At 44.9% G+C, this 18,864-nt stretch overlaps 1 protein-coding gene across 1 annotated transcript; it reads left to right on the top strand.

The window, feature by feature from the left end:
• Positions 1 to 13,560: 13,560 nt before the first annotated feature.
• On the top strand, positions 13,561 to 18,047 carry LOC125552661 (cell division control protein 48 homolog E-like). The gene is made up of 9 exons (XM_048716290.1): positions 13,561 to 13,796; positions 13,878 to 14,040; positions 14,911 to 15,139; positions 15,474 to 16,240; positions 16,317 to 16,538; positions 16,639 to 16,710; positions 16,803 to 17,084; positions 17,167 to 17,526; positions 17,618 to 18,047. Exons 1-9 carry the CDS (start codon positions 13,738 to 13,740, stop codon positions 17,918 to 17,920), a joined length of 2,457 nt encoding a protein of 818 aa, XP_048572247.1. The 5' UTR covers positions 13,561 to 13,737; the 3' UTR covers positions 17,921 to 18,047.
• Positions 18,048 to 18,864: the final 817 nt, after the last annotated feature.

Below are 18,864 nucleotides of genomic sequence, written 5' to 3'. Positions count from 1 at the left end.
AAGCCTGGTTCAGGGGCTACTGAGGGAGTCCTGGATTAGGGGGTGTCCGGATGGCCGGACTATACCTTCAGCTGGACTCCTGAACTATGAAGATACAAGATTGAAGACTTCGTCCCATGTCCGGAAGGGACTTTCCTTGACGTGGAAGGCAAGCTTGGCGATACGGATATATAGATCTCCTACCATTGTAACCGACTTTGTGTAACCCTAACCCTCTCCAGTGTCTATATAAACCGGAGGGTTTTAGTCCGTAGGACAACATACAGAACAACAATCATACCATAGGCTAGCTTCTAGGGTTTAGCCTCTCTGATCTCGTGGTAGATCTACTCTTGTACTACCCATATCATCAATATTAATCAAGCAGGACGTAGGGTTTTACCTCCATCAAGAGGGCCCAAACCTGGGTAAAACTTCGTGTCCCTTGCCTCCTGTTACCATCCAGCCTAGACGCATAGTTCGGGACCCCCTACCCGAGATCCGCCGGTTTTGACACCGACACCCCTCCTTATATATGTTGAAGGAGCGAGTTACATGTGGAGTCCTAGTAGGACTAGGACTAGTCTATCCTTTCTCACAAGTTGAATACAAGTCCGGGTCTTGCTTCCTCGTAAAGGAAATATTCGTCATACCTTTCCTCTTAAGTCGGCCCACCAGAGTATAAGCTGGCCCGCTGGACCTTGGGCTTGTCGTCCGTCCGATCCGCCCGTCGGGTCTCCAGTGAGTCACAATGTCCCGGCGGGTTACATGTAAACCGCCATGTCCGGGCGGATCGCCAATGAGTCGCCAAGCTCCAGCAAGGTCTCTGGTGAGTCGCCAAGCCTGGCCGGGTCATGATTCCGGCCGGGTCATACCGCGGGGTATATCCCCGACACCAACCCCAGTAGATAGTAACCCAGTTTCAGTTGACACAACACCGTCTCCACCATAGAGCACCCAAACACGAGCAGTTAGTAAGGCAACTACAATACCCAAAGCACGATGACCACCACTCCGAACCCCAAGTCAACGCTTAATGCAGAAGAAGAATTTTTCTCACATCAGGTTCTGTTGCTATGGTTCATACTACTTTTCTCTTGCATCACTGTATTTACTCATACCAACTAATTTCAAATTTGAAGGATGCAACTGAAACTCCAATGGCACAACATGTATGTTTTAAACCTGTTTCTTTAACGTGTTTGCTATTGTAACCTGCTCTATGTCGATTTCAGTTTCAATTGAATAAACAGTTATGTTCTCATGCCATGCACATTACAAGTGTTGTTATTGTTGTGTAGTTTCCCACACTTATATTCTGTCTATGCTGCTTTGTCTTAAATAGATATGATTCGAACTATGTCTATCTTGATTTGGCAACATAAACTAGAATGATATAGACCATACAGTGACCATACTGCATAGATATATATTTGTTTCATGCTGTTATCCTATCCACCTTACTACTACACTGGTTTACCAAAATGAGTTTCATATACAACATGGTAAACCTGTGATGTGTTTGTTTGTTTGTTTCTCTTTTAGAACGCGGATAAAATATTGAAGAAGAGTACCCCGTTATGCAATGGTAAAGGAAGCAATGCATATAAGGTTCAAGATAGTGAGACATCTTTGTTGGTCTCCAAGAAAGCTGATAAAAACTATATTGAAGACACTAAGACAAACCCAAAGTCTTGTCTTGATGTAGTGTTCGAGTTACTGGCTACTACTGCTGGCACCAGCTCTTCGAACTCGCTGCCTGAATCAGTTTGGCTTCTTGAGTCTCAACTTCAAGTTGAAAGACATCAATCAGATGTTATGCGATAGGAAGCCGAAGGACTGAGGAAGTCCCTGCAGAATTCAGATGCATACTTTCTGGTGCAACAACAAGTGCTGGAGGATTTAAGCGCCAAACAAGAGAAAGTTAATAAGCTTGCTAAGCATCTTGCCAGCATTATGGGTACCCAGGATATTGTTTCTTGAACTCTTCTGAAGTGGTTTCAGTTCTAGACTTGTTTTGCTGAGGCGTTTATTTGCACTGGTCGCCAACTTTGGCAACCAGTATATATGATATGTTGCTTTGTTCCCTATATTTGCACTGGTGGCGAACTTTGATGCCCAGTGGATGTAATATGTGTAATAGCCGTGATAGCCTAGCGTAAGTTGTTTGCTTATTTATTTTCTTGTTGTTTTGTTTATTTGTTTGCTTCTAGTGAGTGCAGTTTTTTTCGCAGTTTGCTAGTGGCCGCAATAACCTATTTTTAAAACTAGGCCACAATAACCATGGGCTACATATTTACTGTAGTTACCATGGCCCTCCTATGAGCCGTAGAAACAATTGGCCTTCTACGGGCTGTAGTATCTGTTGGGGAACATAGTAATTTCAAAAAAATTCCTACGCACACGCAAGATCATGTGATGCATAGCAACGAGAGGGGGGAGTGTGATCTACATACCTAGTAGATCGACAACGGAAGCGTTTGGTTGATGTAGTCGTACGTCTTCACGATCCGACCGATCAAGCACCGAAACTACGGCACCTCTGAGTTCTAGCACACATTCAGCTCGATGACGATCCCCGGACTCCGATCCAGCAAAGTGTCGGGGAAGAGTTCCGTCAGCACGACGGCGTGGTGACGATCTTGATGCACTACAGCAGCAGGGCTTCGCCTAAGCACCGCTACAATATTATCGAGGACTATGGTGGCTGGGGGCGCCGCACACGGCTAAGGAATAGATCACGTGGATCAACTTGTGTGTCTCTAGGGTGCCTCTGCCTCAGTATATAAAGGACCAAAGGGGGGAGGCTGGCCGGCCACATAGGGCGCGCCAGGAGAGTCCTACTCCCTCTGGGAGTAGGATTCCCCCCCCCCCAATCCTAGTTGGAATAGGACTCGTGGAGGGGGGAAAAGAGAGAGAGGGGCCGGCCCCCTCTCCTTGTCCAATTCGGACCAAGGGAGGGGAGGGGCACGCAGCCCACTATGGGCTGCCTCTTCTCTTTTCCACCAAGGCCCATTAAGGCCCATCTAGCTCCCCGGGGGGTTCCAGTAACCTCCCGGTACTCCGGTAAAATCCCGATTTCACCCGCAACACTTCCGATATCCAAACATAGGCTTCCAATATATCAATCTTTATGTCTCGACCATTTCGAGGCTCCTCGTCATGTCCGTGATCATATCCAGGACTCCGAACAACCTTCGGTACATCAAAATGCATAAACTCATAATATAACTGTCATCGTAACCTTAAGCGTGCGGACCCTACGGGTTCGAGAACAATGTAGACATGACCGAGACACGTCTCCGGTCAATAACCAATAGCGGGACCTGGATGCCCATATTGGCTCCTACATATTCTACGAAGATCTTTATCGGTCAGACCGCATAACAACATACGTCGTTCCCTTTGTCATCGGTATGTTACTTGCCCGAGATTCGATCGTCGGTATTCCAATACCTAGTTCAATCTCGTTGCCGGCAAGTCTCTTTACTCGTTCTGTAATACATCATCCCGCAACTAACTCATTTAGTTACAATGCTTGCAAGGCTTAAGTGATGTGCATTACCGAGAGGGCCCAGAGATACCTCTCCGACAATCGGAGTGACAAAACCTAATCTCGAAATACGCCAACCCAACATGTACCTTTGGAGACACCTGTAGTACTCCTTTATAATCACCCAGTTACGTTGTGACGTTTGGTAGTACCCAAAGTGTTCCTCCGGTAAACGGGAGTTGCATAATCTCATAGTTATAGGAACATGTATAAGTCATGAAGAAAGCAATAGCAACATACTAAACGATCGGGTGCTAAGCTAATGGAATGGGTCATGTCAATCAGATCATTCTCTTAATGATGTGATCCCGTTAATCAAATAACAACTCATTGTTCATGGTTAGGAAACATAACCATCTTTGATTAATGAGCTAGTCAAGTAGAGGCATACTAGTGACACTTTGTTTGTCTATGTATTCACACATGTATTATGTTTTCGGTTAATACAATTCTAGCATGAATAATAAACATTTATCATGATATAAGGAAATAAATAATAACTTTATATTGCCTCTAGGGCATATTTCCTTCAGTCTCCCACTTGCACTAGAGTCAATAATCTAGATTACCCAGTAATGATTCTAACACCCATGGAGCCTTGGTGCTGATCATGTTTTGCTCGTGGAAGAGGCTTAGTCAACGGGTCTGCAATATTCAGATCTGTATGTATCTTGCAAATCTCTATGTCTCCCACCTAGACTAAATCCCGGATGGAATTGAAGCGTCTCTTGATGTGCTTGGTTCTCTTGTGAAATCTGGATTCCTTTGCCAAGGCAATTGCACCAGTATTGTCACAAAAGATTTTCATTGGACCCGATGCACTAGGTATGACACCTAGATCGGATATGAACTCCTTCATCTAGACTCCTTCATTTGTTGCTTCCGAAGCAACTATGTACTCCGCTTCACATGTAGATCCCTCTACAACGCTTTGTTTAGAACTGCACCAACTTACAGCCCCACCATTTAATGTAAACACGTATCCGGTTTGCGATTTAGAATCGTCCGGATCAGTGTCAAAGCTTGCATCAACGTAACCTTTTACGATGAGCTCTTTGTCACCTCCATATACGAGAAGCATATCCTTAGTCCTTTTCAGGTATTTCAGGATGTTCTTGACCGCTGTCCAGTGATCCACTCCTGGATTACTTTGGTACCTCCCTGCTAGACTTAGAGCAAGGCACACATCAGGTCTGGTACACAACATTGCATACATGATAGATCCTATAGCTGATGCATAGGGAACATCTTTCATATTCTCTCTATCTTCTGCAGTGGTCGGGCATTGAGTCTTACTCAACTTCACACCTTGTAACACAGGCAAGAATCCTTTCTTTGCTTGATCCATTTTGAACTTTTTCAAAATTTTGTCAAGGTACGTGGTTTGTGAAAGTCCAATTAAGCGTCTTGATCTATCTCTATAGATCTTAATGCCTAATATGTAAGCAGCTTCACCGAGGTCTTTCATTGAAAAACTCTTATTCAAGTATCCCTTTATGCTATCCAGAAATTCTACATCATTTCCAATTAGTAATATGTCATCCACATATAATATCAGAAATGCTACAGAGCTCCCACTCACTTTCTTGTAAATACAGGCTTCTCCAAAAGTCTGTATAAAACCAAATGCTTTGATCACACTATCAAAACGTTTATTCCAACTCCGAGAGGCTTGCACCAGTCCATAAATGGATCGCTGGAGCTTGCACACTTTGTTAGCTCCCTTTGGATCGACAAAACCTTCTGGTTGCATCATATACAACTCTTCTTCCAGAAATCCATTCAGGAATGCAGTTTTGACATCCATCTGCCAAATTTCATAATCATGAAATGCGGCAATTGCTAACATGATTCGGACAGACTTAAGCATCGCTACGGGTGAGAAGGTCTCATCTTAGTCAATCCCTTGAACTTGCCGAAAACCTTTTGCGACAAGTCGAGCTTTGTAGACAGTAATATTATTGTCAGCGTCAGTATTCTTCTTGAAGATCCATTTATTCTCAATTGCTTGCCGATCATCGGGCAAGTCAACCAAAGTCCATACTTTGTTCTCATACATGGATCCCATCTCAGATTTCATGGCTTCAAGCCACTTTGCGGAATCTGGGCTCACCATTGCTTCTTCATAGTTCGTAGGTTCATCATGATCTAGTAGCATAACTTCCAGAACAGGATTACCGTACCACTCTGGCGCGGATCTTACTCTGGTTGATCTACGAGGTTCAGTAGTATCTTGTTCTGAAGTTTCATGATCATCATCATTAGCTTCCTCGCTAACTGGTGTAGGTGTCGCAAAAACAGTTTTCTGTGATGTACTACTTTCCAATAAGGGAGTAGGTACAGTTACCTCGTCAAGTTCTACTTTCCTCCCACTCACTTCTTTCGAGAGAAACTCCTTCTCCAGAAAGTTTCCGAATTTAGCAACAAAAGTCTTGCCTTCGGATCTGTGATAGAAGGTGTATCCAATAGTCTCCTTTGGATATCCTATGAAGACACATTTCTCCGATTTGGGTTCGAGCTTATCAGGTTGAAGCTTTTTCACATAAGCATCGCAGCCCCAAACTTTTAGAAACGACAACTTTGGTTTCTTGCCAAACCACAGTTCATAAGGCGTCGTCTCAACGGATTTTGATGGTGCCCTATTTAACGTGAATGCAACTGTCTCTAGAGCGTATCCCCAAAACGATAGCGGTAAATCAGTAAGAGACATCATAGATCACACCATATCTAGTAAAGTACGATTACGACGTTCGGACACACCATTACGCTGTGGTGTTCCGGGTGGCGTGAGTTGCGAAATTATTCCGCATTGTTTCAAATGTACACCAAACTCGTAACTCAAATATTCTCCTCCACGATCAGATCGTAGAAACTTTATTTTCTTGTTACGATGATTTTCAACTTCACTCTGAAATTCTTTGAACTTTTCAAATGTTTCAGACTTATGTTTCATTAAGTAGATATACCCATATCTGCTTAAGTCATCTGTGAAGGTGAGAAAATAACGATATCCGCCACGAGCCTCAATATTCATCGGACCACATACATCTGTATGTATGATTTCCAACAAATCTGTTGCTCTCTCCATAGTACCGGAGAACGGTGTTTTGGTCATCTTGCCCATGAGGCATGGTTCGCAAGTACCAAGTGATTCATAATCAAGTGGTTCCAAAAGTCCATCAGTATGGAGTTTCTTCATGCGCTTTACACCGATATGACCTAAACGGCAGTGCCACAAATATGTTGCACTATCATTATCAACTCTGCATCTTTTGGTTTCAACATTATGAATATGTGTGTTACTACCATCGAGATTCAACAAGAATAGACCACTCTTCAAGGGTGCATGACCATAAAAGATATTACTCATATAAATAGAACAACCATTATTCTCAGATTTAAATGAATAACCGTCTCGCATCAAACAAGATCCAGATATAATGTTCATGCTTAACGCTGGCACCAAATAACAATTATTTAGGTCTAATATTAATCCCGAAGGTAGATGTAGAGGTAGCGTGCTGACTGCGATCACATCGACTTTGGAACCGTTTCCCACGCGCATCGTCACCTCGTCCTTAGCCAATCTTCGCTTGATCCGTAGTCCCTATTTCGAGTTGCAAATATTAGCAACAGAACCAGTATCAAATACCCAGGTGCTACTGCGAGCATTGGTAAGGTACACATCAATAACATGTATATCACATATACCTTTGTTCACCTTGCCATCCTTCTTATCCGCCAAATACTTGGGGCAGTTCCGCTTCCAGTGACTAGTCTGCTTCCAATAGAAGCACTCAGTTTCAGGCTTAAGTCCAGACTTGGGTTTCTTCTCTTGAGTAGCAACTTGCTTGTAGTTCTTTTTGAAATTCCCCTTCTTCTTCCCTTTGCCCTTTTTCTTGAAACTAGTGGTCTTGTTGACCATCAACACTTGATGCTCCTTCTTGATTTCTACCTCCGCAGCTTTCAGCATTGCGAAGAGCTCGGGAATAGTCTTATTCATCCCTTGCATATTATAGTTCATCACGAAGCTCTTGTAGCTTGGTGGCAGTGATTGGAGAATTCTGTCAATGACGCAATCATCTGGAAGATTAACTCCCAATTGAATCAAGTGATTATTATACCCAGACATTTTGAGTATATGCTCACTGACAGAACTGTTCTCCTCCATCTTGCAGCTATAGAACTTATTGGAGACTTCATATCTCTCAATCCGGGCATTTGCTTGAAATATTAACTTCAACTCCTGGAACATCTCATATGCTCCATGACGTTCAAAACGTCGTTGAAGTCCCGATTCTAAGCCGTAAAGCATGGCACACTGAACTATCGAGTAGTCATCAGCTTTGCTCTGCCTGTTCATAACATCCGGCGTTGCTCCTGCAGCAGGCCTGGCACCCAGCGGTGCTTCCAGGACGTAATTCTTCTGTGCAGCAATGAGGATAATCCTCAAGTTACGGACCCAGTCCGTGTAATTGCTACCATCATCTTTCAACTTTGCTTTCTCAAGGAACGCATTAAAACTCAACGGAACAACAGCACGAGCCATCTATCTACAAACAAGCATAAACGAGCAAGATACTTATCAGGTACTAAGTTTCATGATAAATTTAAGTTCAGTTAATTTACTTAAAGAACTCCCACTTAGATAGACATCCCTCTAATCCTCTAAGTGATTACGTGATCCAAATCAACTAAACCATGTCCGATCATCACGTGAGATGGAGTAGTTTCATTGGTGAACATCATTATGTTGATCATATCTACTATATGATTCACGCTCGACCTTTCGGTCTCCGTGTTCCGAGGCCATATCTGTATATGCTTGGCTCGTCAAGTATAACCTGAGTATTCCGCGTGTGCAACTGTTTTGCACCCGTTGTATTTGAACGTAGAACCTATCACACCCGATCATCATGTGGTGTCTCAGCACGAAGAACTTTCGCAACGGTGCATACTCAGGGAGAACACTTCTTGATAATTAGTGAGAGATCATCTTATAATTCTACCGTCAATCAAAGCAAGATAAGATGCATAAAAGATAAACATCACATGCAATCAATATAAGTGATATGATATGGCCATCATCATCTTGTGCTTGTGATCTTCATCTCCGAAGCACCATCGTGATCACCATCGTCACCGGCGTGCCACCTTGATCTCCATCGTAGCATCGTTGTCGCCTCGCCAAGCTTGTGCTTCCACGACTATCGCTACCGTTTAGTGATAAAGTAAAGCATTACATCGCGATTGCATTGCATACAATAAAGCGACAACCATATGGCTCCTGCCGGTTGCCGATAACTCGGTTACAAAACATGGTTATCTCATACAATAAAATTCAGCATCATGTCTTGACCATATCACATCACAACATGCCCTGCAAAAACAAGTTAGACGTCCTCTACTTTGTTGTTGCAAGTTTTACGTGGCTGCTACGGGCTTAAGCAAGAACTAATCTTACCTACGCATCAAAACCACAACAATAGTTTGTCAAGTTGGTGATGTTTTAACCTTCGCAAGGACCGGGCGTAGCCACACTTGGTTCAACTAAAGTTGGAGAAACTGTCACCCACAAGCCACCTCTGTGCAAAGCACGTCGGGAGAACCGGTCTCGCGTAAGCGTGCGCGTAATGTCGGTCTGGGCCGCTTCATAAAACAATACCGCCGAACCAAAGTATGACATGCTGGTAAGCAGTATGACTTATATCGCCCACAACTCACTTGTGTTCTACTCGTGCATATAACATCAACATATAAAACCTAGGCTCTGATACCACTGTTGGGGAACGTAGTAATTTCAAAAAATTTCCTACGCACACGCAAGATCATGTGATGCATAGCAACGAGAGGGGGGAGTGTGATCTACATACCTGGTAGATCGACAACGGAAGCGTTTGGTTGATGTAGTCGTACGTCTTCACGATCCAACCGATCAAGCACCGAAACTACGGCACCTCTGAGTTCTAGCACACGTTCAGCTCGATGACGATCCCCGGACTCCGATCCAGCAAAGTGTCGGGGAAGAGTTCCGTCAGCACGATGGCATGGTGACGATCTTGATGCACTACAGCAGCAGGGCTTCGCCTAAGCACCGCTACAATATTATCAAGGACTATGGTGGCTGGGGGCGCCGCACACGGCTAAGGAATAGATCACGTGGATCAACTTGTGTCTCTCTAGGGTGCCTCTGCCTCAGTATATAAAGGACCAAAGGGGGGAGGCTGGCCGGCCACATAGGGCGCGCCAGGAGAGTCCTACTCCCTCTGGGAGTAGGATTCCCCCCCCAATCCTAGTTGGAATAGGACTCGTGGAGGGGGGAAAAGAGAGAGAGGGGCCGGCCCCCTCTCCTTGTCCAATTCGGACCAAGGGAGGGGAGGGGCGCGCAGCCCACTATGGGCTGCCTCTTCTCTTTTCCACCAAGGCCCATTAAGGCCCATCTAGCTCCCCCGGGGGTTCCGGTAACCTCCCGGTACTCCGGTAAAATCCTGATTTCACCCGGAACACTTCCGATATCCAAACATAGGCTTCAAATATATCAATCTTTATGTCTCGACCATTTCGAGACTCCTCGTCATGTCCTTGATCATATCCGGGACTCCGAACAACCTTCGGTACATCAAAATGCATAAACTCATAATATAACTGTCATCGTAACCTTAAGCGTGCGGACCCTACGGGTTCGAGAACAATCTAGACATGACCGAGACACGTCTCCGGTCAATAACCAATAGCGGGACCTGGAGGCCCATATTGGCTCCTACATATTCTACGAAGATCTTTATCGGTCAGACCGCATAACAACATACGTCGTTCCCTTTGACATCGATATGTTACTTGCCCGAGATTCGATCGTTGGTATTCCAATACCTAGTTCAATCTCGTTGCCGGCAAGTCTCTTTACTCGTTCTGTAATACATCATCCCGCAACTAACTCATTTAGTTGCAATGCTTGCAAGGCTTAAGTGATGTGCATTACCGAGAGGGCCCAGAGATACCTCTCCGACAATCGGAGTGACAAAACCTAATCTCGAAATACGCCAACCCAACATGTACCTTTGGAGACACCTGTAGTACTCCTTTATAATCACCCAGTTACGTTGTGACGTTTGGTAGTACCCAAAGTGTTCCTCCGGTAAACGGGAGTTGCATAATCTCATAGTTATAGGAACATGTATAAGTCATGAAGAAAGCAATAGCAACATACTAAACCATCGAGTGCTAAGCTAATGGAATGGGTCATGTCAATCAGATCATTCTCTTAATGATGTGATCCCATTAATCAAATAACAACTCATTGTTCATGGTTAGGAAACATAACCATCTTAGATTAATGAGCTAGTCAAGTAGAGGCATACTAGTGACACTTTGTTTGTCTATGTTTCCGGTTAATACAATTCTAGTATGAATAATAAACATTTATCATGATATAAGGAAATAAATAATAGCTTTATTATTGCCTCTAGGGCATATTTCCTTCAGTATCAATGGGCCTTCTACGGGTTGTAGCATGAATGGGCCTTCTACGGGTCGTATCATCAATTTGACCTATATCTTGTCTTCGCAGTAAACCGGCCAAACCATAAAATTACGATACATAATCGGGCCGTAATGCAAATCACTACATAATCGGTCCGCTAACAGGCCTAAAATGTAAACTGGCCCAGTAGTAGATTCGGGCCTCTAATAGGCCGAGTAAACCGCTGGTCCTATTTTCGCAAGAAAACTCAATGGGCTTTTAGGAGGCTGAAAAATAGGTTGGCCCTGAAACATGCCAAACAACTCACGGGTCGGCAGCAGGCCGAAATAGACCCCGGCCCATGATTGTGCCAATCACATCACATGCCGTTAACAAGCCAAAATTGTCTCGGTCTTTGTTTGGCCCAATCAAATTATCGACTGTGAGCAGGCCGGATGCAAATCGGGTCGTAGTTAGGCCCAACTATATGACATGCTTTTAACAGGCCGAAATAAATATAGGGCCGAAATGTTAAACAGGCCTTTAACAGGCCGAAACTAATATCAGGCCGAATTACTAAATGAGCCTTTAGCAAGTGGGCTCAAAAGCATAGCGTCTAGTTGACGGGTCGAATCTGATATGGGCCATAATTTAGCCCAAAGCCTCTTAAAGGGCCGGATCTGATCTGGGCCGTTATTTAACCCATAACGTGGTAGACTTTTAACGGGCCGGATCTCATATGAGCCTTTGTTAGGCCCGAAACGTGGCAGACTATTAATGGACCGGATCAAATATGGGCCGACATTTGGTCCAAAACATGACAGTCTGTTAACGGGTCGGCCCATTATGGTCTGCAAAATCTTGTGGGCCTTTAGTTGGGCCGGCCCATTTAATCCTTATGGGTCACTTTTTGGCCAGTCCACGTGTCAACATATCATAGGCGCATCTCGCCCATTGGATGAGTGACACCTGTGCCAACGCGGAGCTGACACGTGGTTTCGTCGGCCAATGATAATTTTACACTTGGAAAATCGTCATTGATCGTTGCTGTTAGCGGGTTATCGGATCCAAAACCGCACCCGATAGCTTAACGACGACCCGTTACGGTGGATGTCACGTGTCGGTCAACCTTGACGAAAGCACTTCCATGACGCGACATTTATCGTCATGGAAGTGAACAATTCTGTGATGATAATTTTGGTAATGTCGTAGAACACTTCTACGACAGCACAGGTATGACTATCTTGATTCTGTCATAAATTCATCATGGATGTATATGCATGACAGAAAACATGACCTACTGTGACAAACACGTATCATCACGAAAGTGTATTTTTTTATAGTGCATTCGTATGTGATCCATAGTGAAATATGTACAAAGACTTATATTTAGGAACGGAGGGAGTACATCGGTACCATCAAATATCTTTTTCCTAGAATGGCTAGAATGTTTGTCAATCCATTGAAGCATACACTTGAGTCTATGAGAGTATATTCAGACATATCTTCTTTCTGGAGCAATAATTGTGGTAGCTCATTTACATTTGTATTTATTTGTTTCTGCAAGTATATGTCTGGTTGAGTTGCATGAAAAACAGGGACCTCAAAGATATGAGAATACCAATGGCAGTACTTGTTTTAGAATTATGGTATATTTACATGGTATGCAGTTATTTTCTTACTCCAGTATGTTGTTGTTTGCTGTTGGTGACATGGCTAAAATTCATTTGAAAATTCTATAGATACCAAGCTCCAAGGGAACCGTGTCCCTGCTTCATTGTTGAAAGGCAAGTGTGCCTGCTTTGTTAGCGTGTGTTTCGTTTTTCTTTTCTTCCTAGGCCAACTTAAGACAGAGAAATGTGCCTAGCTCAATAAAATTGAGGGGGAAAAGCCTAGAAAAAAATTAAACCAACAATAAACGAAAAATAGGTCCCATAAAGAAGAACGGCGCGGCAAGGCGCGCGTTTTCTTCTAGTCCCTCTCTAATCCTCCTACATTTAGGTACATTGAATATGGTCGAATGGCGTGAATGTGTTTGTGTTTCCAACTTGATCATCAACAGAGCTGAGAAAATCCATGAAGGGAGCTTTAACATAAAATATGTTTATCTTTAAAAAATAAATATTGTATGGCTATTTAATCTCCAAAAACTAGTGTGAGGACCATGCGGCAGGCGTGGCGAGCCATCTTCAAATCATTTTGAAAGAAAAGAAAAACTAAGATGAGCGGTGTGTCTAAACAACATACTCCATATTGAAAAGAGAATAATTCAATTCCATTAACAACCTCCCTTCTTCTTCTTGGTAGAAGAAAATCGAGATACCAAACCCGTCGACAACATAGGAGATCATCTTCCATCCCGAGCCATACACACACCTTTTTTTCCTTTTCTTTTTCAATTCGAGGATTTATTATTATATATAAGGACAAGCCACACACACACACCTACCCACCTTCTAGAGTCTTCCAGGTGGCCCGACCCGGAGCCCTTGTAGAATCCGCCCGGTGGGCCACGGCCATCCAGGGCCCGCGCGTCATGGAGGCCGTGTACAACTCCCGCACCGAGCCCGGGTCGCGGAGGGGAAATCCCAAACCCCTCTCGCAAGAAAGAGTCTTTATAGCTAAACTAATCCCCTCTGGCCCTGCCTCTTCCTCCTCATCACTTCGCCTGCTGCCCACCCAGCGACCCGGAGAGAGACGCCGAAACCTAGCGACGCCGCCGACGACCCCCCCGGATCCGCCGGCCATGGCGACCCCCAACCCGCCGCCGCCCCAGCAGGACGAGCCCTCCTCCTCCGCCGATCCGTAAGTTCCCACCCCGATCCGCCTCCCCAGGGCCTCCGATCTGGCCTTCTTTTGTTGATTTGTGTGCGGATTTGGTCACAGCAAGGCGAAGAAGGACTACTCGACAGCGATCCTGGAGCGGAAGAAGTCCCCGAACCGCCTCGTGGTCGACGAGGCCACCAATGACGACAACTCCGTCGTCGCCCTCCACCCCGACACCATGGAGAGGCTCCAGCTCTTCCGCGGCGACACCGTCCTCCTCAAGGTACGCGCTGTTCCTGCGCGATTCATCTGTTAGTTAGGTCGAAATCTGGGTGCTCGGGCCGGTTAATTTTGGTCCCGATCTAGGGATTTTAGTTTCGTCGCGAGCGATTTGATGAGCTCATGGAACCGGCTAGTAGCTTAGAGTGCAAATCTGTAGGAAAAACCTAAGCTTTTGTCGTTTTAATCTCTCCTGCGAGCTGTTGGTGGCAATTTAGTCTTGGGCCGTGGATATTTAGGATCTGGTTGCTAGGTTGTTGTGTTCTAAAGGTGATTAATTCCGAGCTTGGCCTCCAGATTCAACAGTGTTCTGGGTACATACATACTCCCTCCGCCCGAAAATACTTGTCATCAAAATGGATAAAAATGGATGTATCTAGAACTAATATACATCTAGATACATCACCTTTTATTCATTTTGATGACAAGTATTTCCGGACGGAGGGAGTATTTGTTGTGGGGATTTAAGGGTGGGGCACTACAGTGCATAGCTGCTCTCCCCGTTAACCTAGTAACCAATCCAGTGAAAATTATTTTGATGTTTGGATATCTGCATATCAGTATGCCTTGTGGGATAGCTTGGCTGACTGCAATTCGAGTTGTAAACTTGGGCCAATGGGAGTTAATAACTGTGGGCGACTGTTTGGAAATTATAGTACTCGATTTGTGTTGCTACTGCCGATACTTGGGATTTAGCATGAAAAATTATTTATTGATGTGTTCCGTATTGACACATTTGTTAAGACTATGTATTTTGTGTATCATCATGTTTGCTGAATTATGTGTCCTTTTGTGTATTGGCACTATATAATTTTTTTCTTTAAGTATGCATCCTTAAATTTATATCTGCTAAAATCTTGTGTATATGTTGCAGGGAAAAAAGAGGAAGGACACCATCTGCATTGTTCTTGCTGATGACACATGTGATGAGCCGAAGATCAGAATGAACAAAACTGTCAGGAAGAACTTGAGAGTGAGACTTGGTGACGTGGTGTCTGTTCACCAATGCCCGGATGTGAAATACGGGAAGCGGGTGCACATACTTCCTATTGATGACACAGTTGAAGGGATTACAGGAAACTTGTTTGACGCCTTCTTGAAACGTGAGACCTCTATCACTATAATTTTCTATTGTAAAGCTCTTTTTGTGATGGCCCAAGTCAGTTAAACTCCTTTTTTTTGCCCAGCATTGCCATACCCTTATTTAAGTTAAACTTTTTACAACTTTATTTAAGAGTAGAGAGATAATTTTGGTGGACACTCACATACCTTTCTCAGTTTTTTTGACTACTAACTGCTAATTTTCCAAGTCTATCATGATACATTAATTCACTGTACCTTATGCTGCACTTGGTATGCCTTTGTTTAGTTGGGATGGTCTACTTAGTTGCATCCAAGAACCTTTCACTAATATTGTCTTTGTCTTGTGCTTTTCAGCATACTTCCTTGAAGCTTACCGTCCTTTGAGAAAGGGAGACCTTTTCCTTGTGAGGGGTGGAATGAGAAGTGTGGAGTTCAAAGTTATAGAGACTGACCCGGCAGAGTATTGCATTGTTGCACCAGACACTGAGATCTTCTGTGATGGTGAACCTGTTAAGAGGGAGGACGAGGAGAGGCTTGACGATGTTGGCTACGATGATGTTGGTGGAGTCAGGAAGCAAATGGCCCAGATCAGAGAACTGGTTGAACTCCCACTGCGTCACCCTCAACTTTTCAAGTCTATTGGTGTTAAGCCTCCAAAGGGCATATTGCTGTTTGGACCACCTGGCTCTGGCAAGACCCTTATTGCCAGGGCTGTTGCCAATGAGACGGGTGCATTCTTCTTTCTGATCAATGGCCCAGAAATTATGTCCAAGTTAGCAGGAGAAAGTGAGAGCAATCTCAGGAAGGCATTTGAAGAAGCAGAGAAGAATGCACCATCAATCATCTTCATTGATGAGATTGATTCAATAGCCCCAAAGAGAGAGAAGACCAATGGAGAAGTTGAAAGGCGTATTGTGTCTCAGCTGTTGACCCTTATGGATGGGCTTAAGTCCCGTGCGCATGTTATTGTTATGGGTGCTACAAACCGCCCAAACAGTATTGATCCTGCTCTCAGAAGATTTGGTAGGTTTGATCGTGAGATTGACATTGGAGTCCCTGATGAAGTTGGCCGTCTTGAAGTTCTCAGGATTCACACCAAAAACATGAAGTTAGCTGAAGATGTGAGTGATCTTTTAACTCGTGATTTTCTCGTTTGATTGAACCTGTTCATCATTGTGCTTTCTAATTGTATTGCAGGTTGAACTGGAACACATTTCACGAGACACCCATGGGTATGTTGGTGCTGATCTTGCTGCTCTTTGTACTGAGGCTGCTCTTCAGTGCATTCGTGAGAAGATGGATATTATAGATCTTGAGGATGAGACCATAGATGCTGAGATACTGAATTCTATGGCTGTGACAAACGACCATTTCAAGACTGCACTAACGACAAGCAACCCATCTGCTCTCCGTGAAACTGTGAGTACTTGGCACTATGTCCTATGTCGATTTTATATGTATATAATTGTTGTTTGAACATGTTTTGAAGGTCTTACCTTATTTATCTTTTGTAAATCAGGTTGTTGAAGTTCCCAATGTCTCTTGGGAAGATATTGGTGGTCTGGAGAATGTCAAGCGGGAATTGCAGGAGGTATATTACTGCTCCTTAGTTTATCAAATGTTCTTAAATTTGCTCTGTTCTAGCTGTAACTTGTGTATAACATATATATGAAATTGTTGCAGACTGTCCAATACCCTGTGGAGCATCCAGAGAAATTCGAGAAGTTTGGCATGTCTCCTTCCAAAGGTGTTCTGTTCTATGGTCCTCCTGGCTGTGGTAAAACCTTGTTGGCCAAGGCAATTGCAAATGAGTGCCAGGCTAACTTCATCAGTATCAAGGGACCTGAGCTGCTGACCATGTGGTTTGGTGAGAGCGAGGCTAATGTGCGTGAGATCTTTGACAAGGCTAGAGGGTCAGCACCATGTGTCCTCTTCTTTGATGAGCTTGACTCTATTGCCACCCAGGTCAGCCTCTCCCCCCTCCTTGTTACTATGTTCCACTGTTGTATTTCTTAATGGCTGATAACTCTTAACCATGATATTACAGAGAGGAAGCAGCGTCGGCGATGCTGGAGGTGCAGCTGATAGAGTGCTGAACCAACTGCTGACTGAGATGGATGGCATGAACGCCAAGAAAACTGTCTTCATCATTGGTGCTACCAACAGGCCAGACATCATCGACCCTGCCCTGCTTAGGCCAGGGCGTCTTGATCAGCTTATCTACATCCCTCTTCCTGATGTCGAGTCGAGGCACCAGATCTTCAAAGCTTGCCTCAGGAAGTCTCCTCTGGCCAAGGATATTGATCTGAGTGCTCTGGCCAAGTACACCCAAGGGTTCAGCGGTGCTGATATCACGGAAATTTGCCAGCGTGCTTGCAAATACGCCATCAGGGAGAACATCGAGAAGGTACCAGCAATTTTCTGTGGATTGACCTGCAGTATTTAGTTTTCTGCCATCTGTTTTTATACTCGTTGTCTAATGAAACTCATCCTTCCAGGACATCGAGAGGGAGAGGAGGAGGAAGGACAACCCTGAAGCCATGGAGGAGGATGAGGTGGATGAGGTCGCTGAGATCAGGGCTGCTCACTTCGAGGAGTCGATGAAGTATGCACGCAGGAGTGTGAGCGATGCCGACATCCGCAAGTACCAGGCCTTTGCCCAGACTCTGCAGCAGTCTCGTGGTTTCGGCAGCGAGTTCCGGTTCCCTGATCAGCCGGCCGCGGGCGCCGCCTCTTCCGCTGCCGCCGACCCTTTTGCATCCGCTGCCGCAGCAGCTGAAGATGACGACTTATATAGCTAAATTCTCGTTGTTGTGCCCTTCACTTACCCGTGATTTCCTTCGTATACTGTTATGTTTTGCTCTGGTATGCAAGACACGGTCAGACTATGTACTTAAAATTATTATTGGGATGCACTGATATTCGTTACCTGCTGGTTATTTGCAGCTGTATCTTTTCATCCGTCATACTATGTTGTTTTGCATCTTGAATCCTTATCAGCCTCGCTTTTAACTGTTTTTGGGCAGGAGTAGAGCAGTTGGCTCAACCTTGTGGTTTTTGCCCCCTTTTTACGCTTTTTTGTATGGAGAGGCTGGCCTGGAAAATATTATCAGGGACCTTATGCAGATTAGCCCTTGATCCCCTCTGCTAGTGAAAAATTTCGCGCACCTCCTCGCCGTCTTTGGCAGATCAAGCCGCGGTATTGGCGGCCAAGTTGGTCCTCCGACCAAGCGCGCGCTCCGGCCACAACGTAGAGGCCGGAAGGGCACGCACGTGGAGGTCGGCGGACAAGACGTATCATCTTGCCCCACAGGTGCCGCGCCACCGTCGATGGACTCTGCTGCTGAGCACGCGGTGGCGAACAATTCTCAGGGCTGAGCCCAGCTGGCGTGGACGTGCCGTCAAACACTATTTGTATGTTTAGAAATAGGAATCAGCCCTGGTTCCAGGGCCGGCTCTGGGATTTCAAAGGCCCCAGGGCGAACTCCACCAGAACAAAGGTGGCTGGCTTTGATCATCTTGTCTCACAGGTGCCGCGCCACCGTCGATGGATGCTGCTGAGCACGCGGTGGCGAACAATGCAGAGGGGTTCTCAGGACTGAGCATGATCTCGCATGGGCGCGCCATCAAGCACTACTTGTTTGTATATTTAGAAATAGAAATCAGCCCCCATCAAATATGGCCATTCCCTTCTCCTGGTAGCGAAAACCCAATAGAGGTTTTGATTCTCAAAAAGACCAGAAAC

This window comes from Triticum urartu, chromosome 4 (genome assembly GCF_003073215.2).
Source record: "Triticum urartu cultivar G1812 chromosome 4, Tu2.1, whole genome shotgun sequence".
NCBI classification, from domain to species: Eukaryota; Viridiplantae; Streptophyta; class Magnoliopsida; order Poales; family Poaceae; genus Triticum; species Triticum urartu.
This window is presented reverse-complemented; position numbering and strand designations above follow the sequence as displayed.